The sequence below is a fragment of the Phyllobates terribilis genome, unplaced genomic scaffold (genome assembly GCF_046119375.1).
Source record: "Phyllobates terribilis strain yellow unplaced genomic scaffold, ASM4611937v1 Scaffold_11__3_contigs__length_659146591, whole genome shotgun sequence".
Classification (NCBI taxonomy): domain Eukaryota; kingdom Metazoa; phylum Chordata; class Amphibia; order Anura; family Dendrobatidae; genus Phyllobates; species Phyllobates terribilis.
This window is the reverse complement of record NW_027362771.1, coordinates 613,114,885-613,132,028: the sequence shown is the minus strand read 5'-3', so window position 1 is coordinate 613,132,028 and position 17,144 is coordinate 613,114,885. Positions and strand designations below refer to the sequence as shown.

The 17,144-nt window shown below is 54.5% G+C and overlaps 1 protein-coding gene across 1 annotated transcript; it reads right to left on the bottom strand.

Annotated features, from left to right (window-relative positions):
* Nucleotides 1–2,849: 2,849 nt before the first annotated feature.
* On the bottom strand, nt 2,850–14,598 carry NAA38 (N-alpha-acetyltransferase 38, NatC auxiliary subunit). The gene is made up of 3 exons (XM_073651000.1): nt 14,443–14,598; nt 3,205–3,376; nt 2,850–3,122 (listed from the first exon to the last, which is right to left on the bottom strand). The coding sequence occupies exons 1-3, from the start codon at nt 14,560–14,562 to the stop codon at nt 3,010–3,012; spliced, it is 405 nt and encodes a 134-aa protein (XP_073507101.1). The 5' UTR covers nt 14,563–14,598; the 3' UTR covers nt 2,850–3,009.
* Between the last annotated feature and the right edge of the window lie 2,546 nt (nt 14,599–17,144).

Genomic DNA, 17,144 nt, shown 5'->3' with positions numbered 1-17,144 from the left:
GGTGATCGGTGTATAGATGGCGGTATTATTTATTAGTATTTTTGGGCACAATATCAAGATATTATGGTGGTCGGTGTATAGATGGCGGTATTATTCATTAGTGTTTTTGGCCACAATATCAGGATATGGTGGTCGGTGTATAGATGGCGGTATTATTTATTCGTGTTTTTGGGCACAATATCAGGATATGGTGGTCGGTGTATAGATGGCGGTATTATTTATTCGTGTTTTTGGGCACAATATCAGGATATGGTGGTCGGTGTATAGATGGCGGTATTATTTATTAGTATTTTTGGGCACAATATCAGGATATGGTGGTCGATGTATAGATAGCGGTATTATTAGTGTTTTTTGCCACAATATCAGGATATTATGGTGGTCGGTGTATAGATGGCGGTATTATTTATTAGTGTTTTTGGGCACAATATCAGGATATTATGGTGGTCGGTGTATAGATGGCGGTATTATTTATTAGTGTTTTTGGCCACAATATCAGGATATGGTGGTCGGTGTATAGATGGTGGTATTATTTATTAGTGTTTTTGGGCACAATATCAGGATATTATGGTGGTCGATGTATAGATGGCGGTATTATTTATTAGTGTTTTTGGCCACAATATCAGGATATGGTGGTCGGTGTATAGATGGAAGTATTATTTATTAGTGTTTTTGGGCACAATATCAGGATATTATGGTGGTCGGTGTATAGATGGCGGTATTATTTATTAGTGTTTTTGGGCACAATATCAGGATATGGTGGTCGGTGTATAGATGGTGGTATTATTTATTAGTGTTTTTGGGCACAATATCAGGATATTATGGTGGTCGGTGTATAGATGGCGGTATTATTTATTAGTGTTTTTGGGCACAATATCAGGATATGGTGGTCGGTGTATAGATGGCGGTATTATTTATTAAGTGTTTTTGGGCACAATATCAGGATATGGTGGTCGGTATATAGATTGCGGTATTATTTGTGTTTTTGGGCTAAATATCAGGATATTATGGTGGTCGGTGTATAGATGGCGGTATTATTTAGTTATGAAATGCCAATTTTATTGTGCAATGGAGTATTACGTTCTTACTACATGGCTGTATTATAGCCATATTCACAAGGCACCAATGGTAACTTATATCATATGGGGTATAGATGTAAGTTTTTAGCAATGGCATGGTGGTATTATTTATTCGCTGTATGGTAGTATTATTTAGTCATGAAATAGCAGTATTATTGAGTGCTGCATAAGAGTAGTATTACCTGGCTACTATATGGTAGTATATTCTATGTTTTTTAGCAATGGTATATCGGTATTAATTGTTTAATGTCTATTAGTTTGAGGATATTATGCCGTACGGTGGTATTATTGGATTTTATGTCAGTATCATTTAGTCATGAAGTAGCAGCTTTATTCTGTATAATATTGGTATTACTTCACTATTATATGGCGGCATTATGTTGTGTATGGATGTAGGTTTTCAGCGCTGGCATAGTGGTATTATTTGCTTGCTGTGCGGTAGTATCACTTCAGAGAGATGTATTGGTTTGCACTGAGTGGCAGTATTATTTGGGCAGTGTTTTCCTCACGTCACTATGTGGCAGCATTATTTGGGCAGTGTTTTCCTCACGTCACTATGTGGCAGCATTATTAGGTCCCATGTGATGGATTCTCACACACACACCGTGGACGGACCCCCGTGACACATAAAACTGCACAATGGTGCAGAAGTCTGGACAGAATTCATGGACGTAAAACACAAAACAAAACATGAATTTAGGTGTTCGGCCATCGCCAGTGTGAGGAGCCTCATCAGGCAGCCAGACCAGCAGGCTCCTCCGCCCTCTGGGGCCCAGCACTACCACCACCCTCAGCCCGACTACAGTGTGAGACGCACGATGAGAGTTGTTCTCGTCTTAGGTGCAACCACGGGGGGGCCGTGTGTGGGGTCTGTGCCTGGCAGCGCTGACTCTGAGCAGAGCTTATGGGAGGAGGCGCATGGTGGGGGGTTGTTAATGTAAAGCACCAGTGATTTGGCAAAAACTAGATGAGATTCGGTCCCTTGAGCAACAAAGCTGGAAAATAAAGCAACGGGGAGCGTGCACATGCGTGCATTAACGTGGGGAGCGTGCACATGCGTGCATTAACGTGGGGAGCGTGCACATGCGTGCATTAACGCGGGGAGCGTGCACATGCGTGCATGAACGCGGGGAGCGTGCACATGCGTGCATGAACGCGGGGAGCGTGCACATGCGTGCATGAACGCGGGGAGCGTGCACATGCGTGCATGAACGCGGGGAGCGTGCACATGCGTGCATGAACGCGGGGAGCGTGCACATGCGTGCATGAACGCGGGGAGCGTGCACATGCGTGCATTAACGCGGGGAGCGTGCACATGCGTGCATTAACGCGGGGAGCGTGCACATGCGTGCATTAACGTGGGGAGCGTGCACATGCGTGCATTAACGCGGGGAGCGCGCACGGCCGCGCGTCCATGAATGTGACGAGGACTTACAACTGTCGTCGTCTCCTCACATTCATCATGTTCGCACTGGAGAAAATTTTCACCCAAATAATTGCAATATCACCATAAAACCACAGGAGGGCAGCAGCACACACACACAATGTATAGTCTGTGTGTGCACAACGCCATCTGGTGGTCAGCTCACCACATACATACACGGGGTTATCACCCAGCTTTCCCGCATCCCAGAGATTTTCAGCCTCTCAGGTTTGACTGTGAAATACCCGGGTGAGCCCCCACATATAAGGGAGGCGTCTGGGTGTATTCATGAATCAGGAGGCTCAGGATTAACAGATCACAACACATGAAACACAAACTGGGGATAAAGATGGCGAGAAAAATAATTTATTTATAGAAAAATGAATGTATAGAGTGCGGAGGAGGGGAAGGGGGGAATCACAGGTACTGGGGGGAGGGGAAGGTCACAAATACTGGGGAGGAGTCACAGGTGGTGGGGGGAGGAGTCATAGGTACTGGGGGGAGGAGGGGTCACAGGTACTGGGGGGAGGTGACGCTCTCCAGCTCCACCTGGATGGACACGATGTGGTGCCCGGGGACCATCGCCAGCCCCAGGACGCGCGGCTCTCGTACCGGGAAAGAGTCTGCAGGACAGGAGGAAGCAGGCGGTTAGCAGGGGAGTGGGCGGAGCAGAGTGGCTGCAGGCCCCGCCCCCGAGGAGCTCACCTGAGGCACGGAGGAATTCCTGCGCAGAGCCCAAGATGACGTTGCAGTCTCGGTCCGTGCACAGGAAGCAGCCGATCAGCGAGCGCCCGTCCGTCATCTCTATGCGCATGTTCCTATTCAGCAGAGATTCAAGCTTGTGCCGGGCGCCGTCGCCCGCCTCCACATCAGAGTCCTGGGGCGAGAAATGGGCGAGGTCATTAACCCATTGTGATACATCCCTGAAACCTGGCTCATCCCCTCTGACACAGCTTCCCCGGCTGCACTTTAGTATGGTGGATTACACCTTTCCCAAAACCCCTGCCCCAGCGGCAAGCATGGTGGAGGAGTAGGTTTTCTCCTGTCAGACAACTGCTCCTTCACCCACATCCCATTGACACCCTCCGTTACCCTCCCCTCTTTCGAGGCACACTGTGTGCGCATCTACTCCCCCTAAAACCTCCAGCTGGCTGTCATTTACCGCCCCCCAGGACCAGCCACCACCTTCTTCGACCACTTCACTTCCTTTCCGCTGACATCCCCACTATCATCATGGGTGACTTCAACATCCCCACTGACACTTCCCACTCCTCCTTCGGCCTCGCTCAATGGTCTTCTGCCCCCACTCACAAAGATGGCCACACACTGGACCTCATCTTCACCCGCCTCTGCTCCCTATCTAACCTCTCTAACTCCCCTCTCCCCCTATCTGACCACAACCTCCTCACATTCTCTGCCCTCTCCTCTCCAGGTGCACAATCCCCACTCCACAAACTTACACACCCTCGCAGAAACCTCAAACACCTTCACCTACACTGACTCTCTGAATCCCTCCTCCCTCTTACAGACATCAGTTCCTTACATGATGCAGATGCTTCTTTATATAACATCACAGCAGCTGCAGCTCTCGACTCGGTCATCCCTCTCACACATAGCACAGTTCACCCACTCAAACGGCAACCCTGGCACACCAACCTGGCTAAAGAACTGCGACGGGCCTCCAGGGTTGCTGAGCGGAAATGGAAAAGGTCCCACTCCAACGAGCACTTCATCGCATTCAAACAGTCCCTCACTACTTTCAAGTCCACACTCACAGCAGCAAAACAAACCTAATTCTCATCTCTGACATCCTCCCTGTCTCACAACCCTAAACAGCTATTCAATGCCTTTAATTCTCTCCTCCATCCCTCAGTGCCTCCTCCCTCTCCTCTCATCTCAGCCAAAGACTTTGCCACATTCTTCAAGCAGAAGATTGACACCATCAGACAAAGCGCATGCCTAAAGTCCCCTCAACCCCTCCTCATATCTACCCAACCTTCCTGCTCCAAAACCAACTTCTCCACCATTACGGACGATCAAGTTTCCTCTTTACTCTCCAAATCACACCGCACCACCTGCGAACTTGACCCAATCCCATCCCATCTCATCCCTAACCTCACCACAGTCTTCATCCCAACCCTAACCCTCCTCTTCAACCTGTCACTAACAACTGGTTCAAACACGCCTCAATCACACCCATCCTCAAAAAGCCCTCCCTTGACCCATCCTCTGTGTCTAGCCATCGCTCCATATCACTTCTCCCTATGCCTCAAAACTACTGGAACAACACGTCCATTCTGAACTGTCCTCCCACCTCTCCTCCTGCTCCCTCTTCGACTGCTTACAATCTGGTTTCCGACCGCACCATTCTACTGAAACTGCCCTGACTGAAGTCACCAACGACCTACTAACCGCCAAATCCAAGCGACACTACTCTGTCCTCCTCCTGCTGGACCTGTCATCTGCCTTTGACACAGTGGACCATTCCCTCTTACTCCAGACTCTCTCATCTCTTGGCATCACAGACTTGGCCCTATCCTGGATCTCCTCATACCTAACAGACCGGATATTCAGTGTCTCCCACTCACACACCACCTCCTCATCTCGCCTCCTATCTGTCGGTGTCCCCCAAGGTTCAGTTCTAGGACCTCTACTCTTCTCCATCTACACCTTCGGCCTGGGACAGCTCATAGAGTCTCATGGCTTTCAGTATCACCTCTATGCCGATGACAGATCGACCTCTCTGGACCCGATATCACCTCCCTACTAACCAAATTCCCACAATGTCTGTCCGCCATCTCATCCTTCTTCTCTGCTAGATTTCTAAAACTTAACATGGAAAAAACTGGATTCATCTTTCCACCGTCTCACTCAACCCCCCCATCTGACCTATCTATCAAAGTGAATGGCTGCCCACTCTCCCCAGTCCCGCAAGCTCGCTGCCTCGGGGTAACCCTGGACTCCGACTGCAACTCAAAAATATTTCCCGGATCCGCACATTCCTCAACCACAAATCTGCAAAAACACAAGTGCACGCCCTCATCATCTCCCGCCTCGACTACTGCAACCTCCTGCTCTGTGGCCTCCTCGCTAGCACTCTCGCACCCCTCCAATCTATCCTCAACTCCGCTGCCCGACTAATCCACCTGTCCCCCCGCTATTCCTGGCCTCTCCGCTCTGTCAATCCCTTCACTGGCTCCCCAATGCTCAGAGACTCCAGTTCAAAACCCCAACCATGACATACAAAACCATCCACAACCTGTCTCCTCCATACATCTGTGACCTAGTCTCCCGGTACTTACCTGCACGCAACCTCCGATCCTCACAAGATCTCCTTCTCTACTCCCCTCTTATCTCCTCTTCCCACAATCGCATACAAGATTTCTCCCGTGCTTCCCCCCTACTCTGGAACTCTCTACCCCAACACATCAGACTGTCACCGACTGTGGAAACCTTCAAAAGGAGCCTGAAGACCCACCTCTCCCAACAAGTCTACAACCTCCACCCTCACCTACTGTATCCTCACCCATCCCCTGTAGACTGTGAGCCCTCGCGGGCAGGGTCCTCGCTCCACCATACCGCTGCACGACCAGCTCTACCCTCACCTACTGTATCCTCACCCATCCCCTGTAGACTGTGAGCCCTCGTGGGCAGGGTCCTCGCTCCACCATACCGCTCCACGACCAGCCCTACCCTCACCTACTGTATCCTCACCCATCCCGTGTAGACTGTGAGCCCTCGTGGGCAGGGTCCTCGCTCCACCATACCGCTCCACGACCAGCCCTACCCTCACCTACTGTATCCTCACCCATCCCCTGTAGACTGTGAGCCCTCCCGGGCAGGGTCCTCGCTCCACCATACTGCTGCATGACCAGCTCCACCCTCACCTACTGTATCTTCACCCATCCCCTGTAGACTGTGAGCCCTCGCAGGCAGGGTCCTCGCTCCACCATACCGCTGCACGACCAGCCCTACCCTCACCTACTGTATCCTCACCCATCCCCTGTAGACTGTGAGCCCTCGCGGGCAGAGTCCTCGCTCCACCATACCGCTGCACGACCAGCCCTACCCTCACCTACTGTATCCTCACCCATCCCCTGTAGACTGTGAGCCCTCGCGGGCAGAGTCCTCGCTCCACCATACCGCTGCACGACCAGCCCTACCCTCACCTACTGTATCCTCACTCATCCCCTGTAGACTGTGAGTCCTCGCAGGCAGGATCCTCGCTCCACCATACCGCTGCACGACCAGCTCTACCCTCACCTACTGTATCCTCACTCATCCCCTGTAGACTGTGAGCCCTCGCGGGCAGGGTCCTCGCTCCACCATACCGCTGCACGACCAGCTCTACCCTCACCTACTGTATCCTCACCCATCCCCTGTAGACTGTGAGCCCTCGCGGGCAGGGTCCTCGCTCCACCATACCGCTGCACGACCAGCTCTACCCTCACCTACTGTATCCTCACTCATCCCCTGTAGTCTGTGAGCCCTCGCGGGCAGGGTCCTCGCTCCACCATACCGCTGCACGACCAGCCCTACCCACACCTACTGTATCCTCACTCATCCCCTGTAGTCTGTGAGCCCTCGCAGGCAGGGTCCTCGCTCCACCATATCGCTGCACGACCAGCTCTACCCTCACCTACTGTATCCTCACCCATCCCCTGTAGATTGTGAGCCGTCGCAGGCAGGATCCTCGCTCCACCATACCGCTGCACGACCAGCCCTACCCTCACCTACTGTATCCTCACCCATCCCCTGTAGACTGTGATCCCTCGCAGGCAGGGTCCTCTCTCCACCATACTGCTGCACGACCAGCCCTACCCTCACCTACTGTATCCTCACCCATCCCTTGTAGACTGTGAGCCCTCGCGGGCAGGGTCCTTGCTCCACCATACCGCTGCACGACCAGCCCTACCCTCACCTACTGTATCCTCACTCATCCCCTGTAGACTGTGAGCCCTCGCGGGCAGGGTCCTCTCTCCACCATACCGCTGCACGACCAGCTCTACCCTCACCTACTGTATCCTCACCCATCCCTTGTAGACTGTGAGCCCTCGCAGGCAGGGTCCTCGCTCCACCATACCGCTGCACGACCAGCTCTACCCTCACCTACTGTATCCTCACCCATCCCCTGTAGACTGTGAGCCCTCGCAGGCAGGATCCTCGCTCCACCATACCGCTGCACGACCAGCTCTACCCTCACCTACTGTATCCTCACCCATCCCTTGTAGATTGTGAGCCCTCGCGGGCAGAGTCCTCGCTCCTCCTGGACCAGTCGCTGACCCCTCTTCACATGTAAAGCGCCATGGAATAAATGGCGCTATAATAATAAATAATAACACTACACGCGTCCTTCTCAACCACACAGCTTTCCCAGAGCCCCAAATGTCCAGTCTGTCAAGTGATAAGGGGTTAAATTCAGCAACGTCAGTCTGGGAAAGCTGGGTGTCAGGGCGGCCATGCTGGGTGTCAGGGCGGCCATGCTGGGTGTCATCCAGCTTTCCTGGATCCCTGAATGCCAATTCTGTCAATTCAGTTTGTCAATGTCTGGGATAGCTGGGGGTCACTGCGGCCATAGTGGGGGTCACTCAGCTTTACAGAGCTGCTGAATGGCACCCCTTCTATGAATCTAGGCAGGTGTCATCCATCTTTCCTAGTTACATAGGAGCAGTGCTGCGATTCAGGGGCTTGGGAAAGCTGGGTGGTAACCAATATGGTCGACTGACACCTTCCTATCGTCACCTGCCGCGATCATCCATCTTTCCAGGGTTCTTGTATAGGATATTCAGAAGAGGGCCCATAAACATGGAAACCAAGAGAAAAGAAAACCCCTTTAAAAATTCTATTTTTTTTTCATAGATTTTTAAAAAATCCCAATAAAGCCCCAAATAAATGAGCAAACAATTAAAAAAAAAGGCATCAGGGAACCAGGTGATCTAGTGGATCCCTATACGGGTCCTTATTTTCCCTGCCTCAATGCGGGGGTTGGCGCCCTAGTGTAATGAATGAGATTGGCGCCCCCGCTCCGTGTTGGCTGACCCTCCAAGTCCCTGTTATACCCTATATATAGTGTCTATATTATATAATCTAGGTGTGGTGTCACTTATTCCAATTAAATATATATATATAGGGACGACAGTATTGGATATATTGTTATCGTCTCAGGACCTAATCTGGCCCTAACCTGCCTCACAGCGGATGTGAACCCTACTCATCGTCAGCTTGCCCTATATACACACACATTATATATATATATATACCCTGCCTGCCTGCCTATATACACTGCTCAAAAAAATAAAGGGAACACTTAAACAACAGAATATAACTCCAAGTAAATGAAGCTTCTGTGAAATCAAACTGTCACATGCTGTTGTGCAAATGGAATAGACAATAGATGGAAATTATTGGCAATTATCAAGACCCCCTCAATAAAGGAGTGGTTCTGCAGGTGGGGACCACAGACCACATCTCAGTACCAATGCTTTCTGGCTGATGTTTTGGTCACTTTTGAATGTTGGTTGTGCTTTCACACTCGTGGTAGCATGAGACGGACTCTACAACCCACAGAAGTTGCTCAGGTAGTGCAGCTCATCCAGGATGGCACATCAATGCGAGCTGTGGCAAGAAGCTTTGCTGCATCTGTCAGCGTAGTGTCCAGAGGCTGGAGGCGCTACCAGGAGAAAGGCCAGTACACCAGGAGATGTGGAGGGGGCCGTAGGAGGGCAACAACCCAGCAGCAGGACCGCTACCTCCGCCTTTGTGCAAGGAGGAACAGGAGGAGCACTGCCAGAGCCCTGCAAAATGACCTCCAGCAGGCCACAAATGTGCATGTGTCTGCACAAACGGTTAGAAACCAACTCCATGAGGGTGGTATGAGGGCCTGACGTCCACAGATGGGGGTTGTGCTCACAGCCCAACACCGTGCAGGACGCTTGGCATTTGCCACAGAACACCAGGATTGGCAAAGTCGCCACTGGCGCCCTGTGCTCTTCACAGATGAAAGCAGGTTCACACTGAGCAGATGTGACAGACGTGACAGAGTCTGGAGACGCCGTGGAGAGCGATCTGCTGCCTGCAACATCCTTCAGCATGACCGATTTGGCAGTGGGTCAGTAATGGTGTGGGGTGGCATTTCTTTGGAGGGCCGCACAGCCCTCCATGTGCTCGCCAGAGGTAGCCTGACTGCCATTAGGTACCGAGATGAGATCCTCAGACCCCTTGTGAGACAATATGCTGGTGCGGTTGGCCCTGGGTTCCTCCTAATGCAGGACAATGCCAGACCTCATGTGGCTGGAGTGTGTCAGCAGTTCCTGCAAGATGAAGGCATTGAAGCTACTGACTGGCCGCCCGTTCCCCAGACCTGAATCCGATTGAACACATCTGGGACATCATGTCTCGCTCCATCCACCAACGTCACGTTTCACCACAGACTGTCCAGGAGTTGGCGGATGCTTTAGTCCAGGTCTGGGAGGAGATCCCACAGGAGACCATCCGCAACCTCATCAGGAGCATGCCCAGGCGTTGAAGGGAGGTCATACAGGCACGTGGAGGCCACACACAATACTCAGCCTCATCAGGAGCATGCCCAGGCGTTGAAGGGAGGTCATACAGGCACGTGGAGGCCACACACAATACTGAGCCTCATCAGGAGCATGCCCAGGCGTTGTAGGGAGGTCATACAGGCACGTGGAGGCCACACACAATACTGAGCCTCATCAGGAGCATGCCCAGGCGTTGTAGGGAGGTCATACAGGCACGTGGAGGCCACACACAATACTCAGCCTCATCAGGAGCATGCCCAAGCGTTGTAGGGAGGTCATACAGGCACGTGGAGGCCACACACAATACTCAGCCTCATCAGGAGCATGCCCAGGCGTTGTAGGGAGGTCATACAGGCACGTGGAGGCCACACACAATACTCAGCCTCATCAGGAGCATGCCCAGGCGTTGTAGGGAGGTCATACAGGCACGTGGAGGCCACACACAATACTCAGCCTCATCAGGAGCATGCCCAGGCGTTGTAGAGAGGTCATACAGGCACGTGGAGGCCACACACAATACTGAGCCTCATCAAGAGCATGCCCAGGCGTTGTAGGGAGGTCATACAGGCACGTGGAGGCCACACACAATACTGAGCCTCATCAGGAGCATGCCCAGGCGTTGTAGGGAGGTCATACAGGCACGTGGAGGCCACACACAATACTCAGCCTCATCAGGAGCATGCCCAGGCGTTGTAGGGAGGTCATACAGGCACGTGGAGGCCACACACAATACTCAGCCTCATCAGGAGCATGCCCAGGCGTTGTAGGGAGGTCATACAGGCACGTGGAGGCCACACACAATACTCAGCCTCATCAGGAGCATGCCCAGGCGTTGTAGGGAGGTCATACAGGCACGTGGACGCCACACACAATACTCAGCCTCATCAGGAGCATGCCCAGGCGTTGTAGGGAGGTCATACAGGCACGTGGAGGCCACACACAATACTGAGCCTCATCAGGAGCATGCCCAGGCGTTGTAGGGAGGTCATACAGGCACGTGGAGGCCACACACAATACTCAGCCTCATCAGGAGCATGCCCAGGAGTTGTAGGGAGGTCATACAGGCACGTGGAGGCCACACACAATACTCAGCCTCATCAGCAGCATGCCCAGGAGTTGTAGGGAGGTCATACAGACACGTGGAGGCCACACACAATACTGAGCCTCATCAGGAGCATGCCCAGGAGTTGTAGGGAGGTCATACAGGCACGTGGAGGCCACACACAATACTCAGCCTCATCAGGAGCATGCCCAGGAGTTGTAGGGAGGTCATACAGGCACGTGGAGGCCACACACAATACTCAGCCTCATCAGGAGCATGCCCAGGCGTTGTAGGGGGGTCATACAGGCACGTGGAGGCCACACACAATACTGAGCCTCATCAGGAGCATGCCCAGGCGTTGTAGGGAGGTCATACAGGCACGTGGAGGCCACACACAATACTCAGCCTCATCAGCAGCATGCCCAGGAGTTGTAGGGAGGTCATACAGGCACGTGGAGGCCACACACAATACTCAGCCTCATCAGGAGCATGCCCAGGCGTTGTAGGGGGGTCATACAGGCACGTGGAGGCCACACACAATACTGAGCCTCATCAGGAGCATGCCCAGGCGTTATAGGGAGGTCATACAGGCACGTGGAGGCCACACACAATACTCAGCCTCATCAGGAGCATGCCCAGGCGTTGTAGGGAGGTCATACAGGCACGTGGAGGCCACACACAATACTCAGCCTCATCAGCAGCATGCCCAGGAGTTGTAGGGAGGTCATACAGGCACGTGGAGGCCACACACAATACTCAGCCTCATCAGGAGCACGCCCAGGCATTGTAGGGAGGTCATACAGGCACGTGGAGGCCACACACAATACTCAGCCTCATCAGGAGCACGCCCAGGCGTTGTAGGGAGGTCATACAGGCACGTGGAGGCCACACACAATACTGAGCCTCATTTTGACTTGTTTTAAGGACATTACATCAGAGTGGGATCAGCCTGTAGTGTGTTTTTCCACTTTAATTTTGGGGGTGACTCCAAATCCAGGCCTCCATTGGTTAATAAATGTGATTTCCATTGATGATTTTTGTGTGATTTTGTTGTCAGCACATTCAGCTTTCTACAGAACAAAGTATTCAATGAGAAGATTTCATTCATTCACATCTAGGAGGGGTATTTCAGGGGTCCCTGTATTTTTTCAGCAGTGTATGTCCCTAGTGGGCCCTACAGTGCTCAGTGGGTAAAGGGAAAAAAATAGAGTAGAAATACCGCCCCACTATAAGTGACACCACATACCCCTTAATCAGAGATTTTTAAAGACAGAGGTATAAAGGCTAAATGAAACTCAGAGTAAATAATCAGTTCATACCCATAGAACCACTTATCAAAGCAGCTGTATATCACGATCAAAGATCCATGGCAATCAATCAAATCGTTCCATTAATAATGTGGATACATTTCCAGCAGGACAGGTGATCCACAACTGAACCTTGTCATAACATATACACCGTCATATAACCATCATGTCAGTCAGTGTAGCTGCTCCCAGCAGTATGAAAACATGGATCCATTAAATAAAATACTGCATTATATTCACCAGGTACAAGCGGTGGACGCCGCGTTCCTTCTATGCAAATTGTCCACATGCACAATCCGGAGGTCCCAGCCCCCTGTAACCAGCGACGCTGTGTCTTCTCCATTCGGCACAGCCACCAGCAGTCTGTTACTGATGAAGGCCAGATTGGACGAAACGTATATTTTTTTTGGACTGCATTAAAAATGTTCTTTTTATATGAATTACTGAGTGCCGGGGTTAATCTCTATTATATTCGGGTTTGTGCAGCGGTTATTTATTCACGTCTATATTGCCGTCTGCATAATAGCAAATAGTCTCCCTTCAAAAAATACCACTAAACAAGATTGTACTTATCCCATGACGTTTTCTCTCCCGAAGTAAAACCCAACGCGTTTCCCCCCCTTTTTTTTGATAAGGGGGCGCATCAGGGAAACGAAGGTAACTTTCCCCAAACAGAGTGCAGGGGACTCGATGGAACAATGCAGGGAAGATAAGGCCCGGTATAGGGATCCACTAGATCACATAGGTCCCTGATGCCTCTTTTTAAAATTATTTGCTCATTTGTTTCGGGCGTTATTGGGATTTTTAAAAAAAATATATGAAATAAAATAGAATTTTTAAAAGGGTTTTCTTTTCTCTCGGTTTACATTCTTGCATGGGATCACCATAGATGGGATGTCACTCAGCTTTTCCAGACGTCTGAATGGTAAATCTTCCCGCAGTGAAACACAGAGATAGATAGACGCGACATGCAGGAGATTGGAAAAGCTGGATCATACCCCCTAGCCCTGTGAATACAACATCCAGGAGTCTGGGAAAGCTGGGTGACAAGTAATGTGGCAGCCCTGACAGTGGGAGGAATCAGCAGACCTGCCATTCAGGAGCCTGGGAAAGCTGGGTGACCAGTAATGTGGCGGCCCTGACAGTGGGAGGAATCAGCAGACCTGCCATCCAGGAGCCTGGGAAAGCTGGGTGACAAGTAATGTGGCGGCCCTGACAGTGGGAGGAATCAGCAGACCTGCCATCCAGGAGCCTGGGAAAGCTGGGTGACAAGTAATGTGGCGGCCCTGACAGTGGGAGGAATCAGCAGACCTGCCATCCAGGAGCCTGGGAAAGCTGGGTGACCAGTAATGTGGCGGCCCTGACAGTGGGAGGAATCAGCAGACCTGCCATTCAGGAGCCTGGGAAAGCTGGGTGACCAGTAATGTGGCGGCCCTGACAGTGGGAGGAATCAGCAGACCTGCCATCCAGGAGCCTGGGAAAGCTGGGTGACAAGTAATGTGGCGGCCCTGACAGTGGGAGGAATCAGCAGACCTGCCATCCAGGAGCCTGGGAAAGCTGGGTGACAAGTAATGTGGCGGCCCTGACAGTGGGAGGAATCAGCAGACCTGCCATTCAGGAGCCTGGGAAAGCTGGGTGACCAGTAATGTGGCGGCCCTGACAGTGGGAGGAATCAGCAGACCTGCCATTCAGGAGCCTGGGAAAGCTGGGTGACCAGTAATGTGGCGGCCCTGACAGTGGGAGGAATCAGCAGACCTGCCATTCAGGAGCCTGGGAAAGCTGGGTGACCAGTAATGTGGCGGCCCTGACAGTGGGAGGAATCAGCAGACCTGCCATTCAGGAGCCTGGTAAAGCTGGGTGACGGTCAGGTGTAATAAAGGGCCAGTAGTGACCACTCGACTTTCCCAGGATCCTGCATACAAGGGGACAGCCCATGTGAGCTGTAGCCAGGCGGCCATATTGGAAGGTTCCCCCGGATACAGCTCCCCATTATGGTGCTGGAGCTGATCCACGAGCCCCTCCATGCAATGTGTGACACAGGGGGGGCACTCACCCCGGCCGGGGGGCTGCAGCCATTCTCCTCCAGGACTGCAGCCATCACTCCACAGCAGCTGCCCCGCACAGGCTGATGGGAAAGGAAGAAAAGACAAAAAAAAACTACAGCTCCCAACATGCAACACACAGAGAGGAAATGACGTAAATAAGCCGACCCAAAAAAGGAAATCACATCACATGAAACGCAGAAACATCGGGGGGGGAAAAAAAATCAGCGGAAGTGACGTTCCCGGAAGTGGCCATGATAGCGTCCTGTTGCCTCGGTAACGCCGAGGCGCAGCTGAGAGTCAGGCATGAGTCCTGTCAGAGCCCCGTACTACACCCCGCGAGAGGTGTCCCGGCACTGCAGCGCCGCCGACCTGTGGGTGTCCTACCTGGGCCGGGTGTACGACCTCACCCCACTGGCCACGGAGCACCGAGGTGACCGGAGAGCCCCATCTCCACTGCCTCACCCCAGGCTTCTCTAACCCCGTCCCGTCTCTCCCCTCACCCTCTTAACCCGACTATTTCCTCCCCCGTCCCCCTCCTCTGACTCTTCGGTCCCCCCTCTGACTCTTCGGTCCCCCCTCCTCTGACTCTTCGGTCCCCCCTCCTCTGTCTCTTCCGTCCCCCTCCTCTGACTCTTCGGTCCCCCTCCTCTGACTCTTCGGTCCCCCCTCCTCTGTCTCTTCGGTCCCCCTCCTCTGTCTCTTCGGTCCCCCTCCTCTGTCTCTTCGGTCCCCCTCCTCTGTCTCTTCGGTCCCCCTCCTCTGTCTCTTCGGTCCCCCTCCTCTGTCTCGTCCGCCCCCCTTCCTCTGTCTCGTCCGCCCCCCTTCCTCTGTCTCGTCCGCCCCCCTTCCTCTGTCTCGTCCGCCCCCCTTCCTCTGTCTCGTCCGCCCCCCCTTCCTCTGTCTCGTCCGCCCCCCCTTCCTCTGTCTCGTCCGCCCCTCCTTCCTCTGTCTCGTCCGCCCCTCCTTCCTCTGTCTCGTCCGCCCCCCCTTCCTCTGTCTCGTCCGCCCCCCCTTCCTCTGTCTCGTCCGCCCCCCCCTTCCTCTCTCGTCCCCCCCCCCTTCCTCTGTCTCGTCCCGCCCCCCCCTTCCTCTGTCTCGTCCGCCCCCCCCTCCTCTGTCCTCCGCCCCCCCCTTCCTCTGTCTCGTCCGCCCCCCCTCTTCGTCTCGTCCGCCCCCCCCTTCCTCTGTCTCGTCCGCCCCCCCCTTCCTCTGTCTCGTCCGCCCCCCCCTTCCTCTGTCTCGTCCGCCCCCACCCCTTCCTCTGTCTCGTCCGCCCCCCCTTCCTCTGTCTCGTCGCGCCCCCCCTTCCTCTGTCTCGTCCGCCCCCCCCTTCCTCTGTCTCGTCCGCCCCCTTCCTCTGTCTCGTCCGCTCCCCCTTCCTCTGTCTCGTCCGCCCCCCCTTCCTCTGTCTCGTCCGCCCCCCCTTCCTCTGTCTCGTCCGCCCCCCCCTTCCTCTGTCTCGTCCGCCCCCCCCTTCCTCTGTCTCGTCCGCCCCCCTTCTCTGTCTCGTCCCCGCCCCTTACTCCTCGTCCGCCCCCCCCTTCCTCTGTCCTCGTCCGCCCCCCCCTTCCTCTGCTCTCCGCCCCCCCTTCCTCTGTCGTGCCACCCCCTTCCTCTGTCTCGTCCGCCCCCCCCTTCCTCTGTCTCGTCCGCCCCCCCCTTCCTCTGTCTGTCCCCCCCCCCTTCCTCTGTCTCGTCCGCCCCCCCCTTCCTCTGTCTCGTCCGCCCCCCCTTCCTCTGTCTCGTCCGCCCCCCCCTTCCTCTGTCTCGTCCGCCCCCCCCCTTCCTCTGTCTCGTCCGCCCCCCCCTTCCTCTGTCTCGTCCGCCCCCCCCTTCCTCTGTCTCGTCCGCCCCCCCCTTCCTCTGTCTCGTCCGCCCCCCCCTTCCTCTGTCTCGTCCGCCCCCCCTCCTCTCTGTCTCGTCCGCCCCCCTTCCTCTGTCTCGTCCGCCCCCTCTGTCTCGTCCGCCCCCCCTTCCTCTGTCTCGTCCGCCCCCCCTTCCTCTGTCTCGTCCGCCCCCCCTTCCTCTGTCTCGTCCGCCCCCCCCTTCCTCTGTCTCGTCCGCCCCCCCCTTCCTCTGTCTCGTCCGCCCCCCCCTTCCTCTGTCTCGTCCGCCCCCCCCTTCCTCTGTCTCGTCCGCCCCCCCCTTCCTCTGTCTCGTCCGCCGCCCCCTTCCTCTGTCTCGTCCGCCCCCCCCTTCCTCTGTCTCGTCCGCCCCCCCCTTCCTCTGTCTCGTCCGCCCCCCCCTTCCTCTGTCTCGTCCGCCCCCCCCTCCCGTCCGCCCCCCCCCCCTTCTCTGTCTCGTCCGCCCCCCCCTTCCTCTGTCTCGTCCGCCCCCCCTTCCTCTGTCTCGTCCGCCCCCCCCTTCCTCTGTCTCGTCCGCCCCCCCCTTCCTCTGTCTCGTCCGCCCCCCCCCTTCCTCTGTCTCGTCCGCCCCCCCTTCCTCTGTCTCGTCCGCCCCCCCCTTCCTCTGTCTCGTCCGCCCCCCCCTTCCTCTGTCTCGTCCGCCCCCCCCTTCCTCTGTCTCGTCCGCCCCCCCCTTCCTCTGTCTCGTCCGCCCCCCCCTTCCTCTGTCTCGTCCCCCCCCCTCTGTCGTCCGCCCCCCCCTTCCTCTGTCTCGTCCGCCCCCCCTTCCTCTCTCGTCCGCCCCCCCCTTCCTCGTCTCGTCCGCCCCCCCCTTCCTCTGTCTCGTCCGCCCCCCCCTTCCTCTG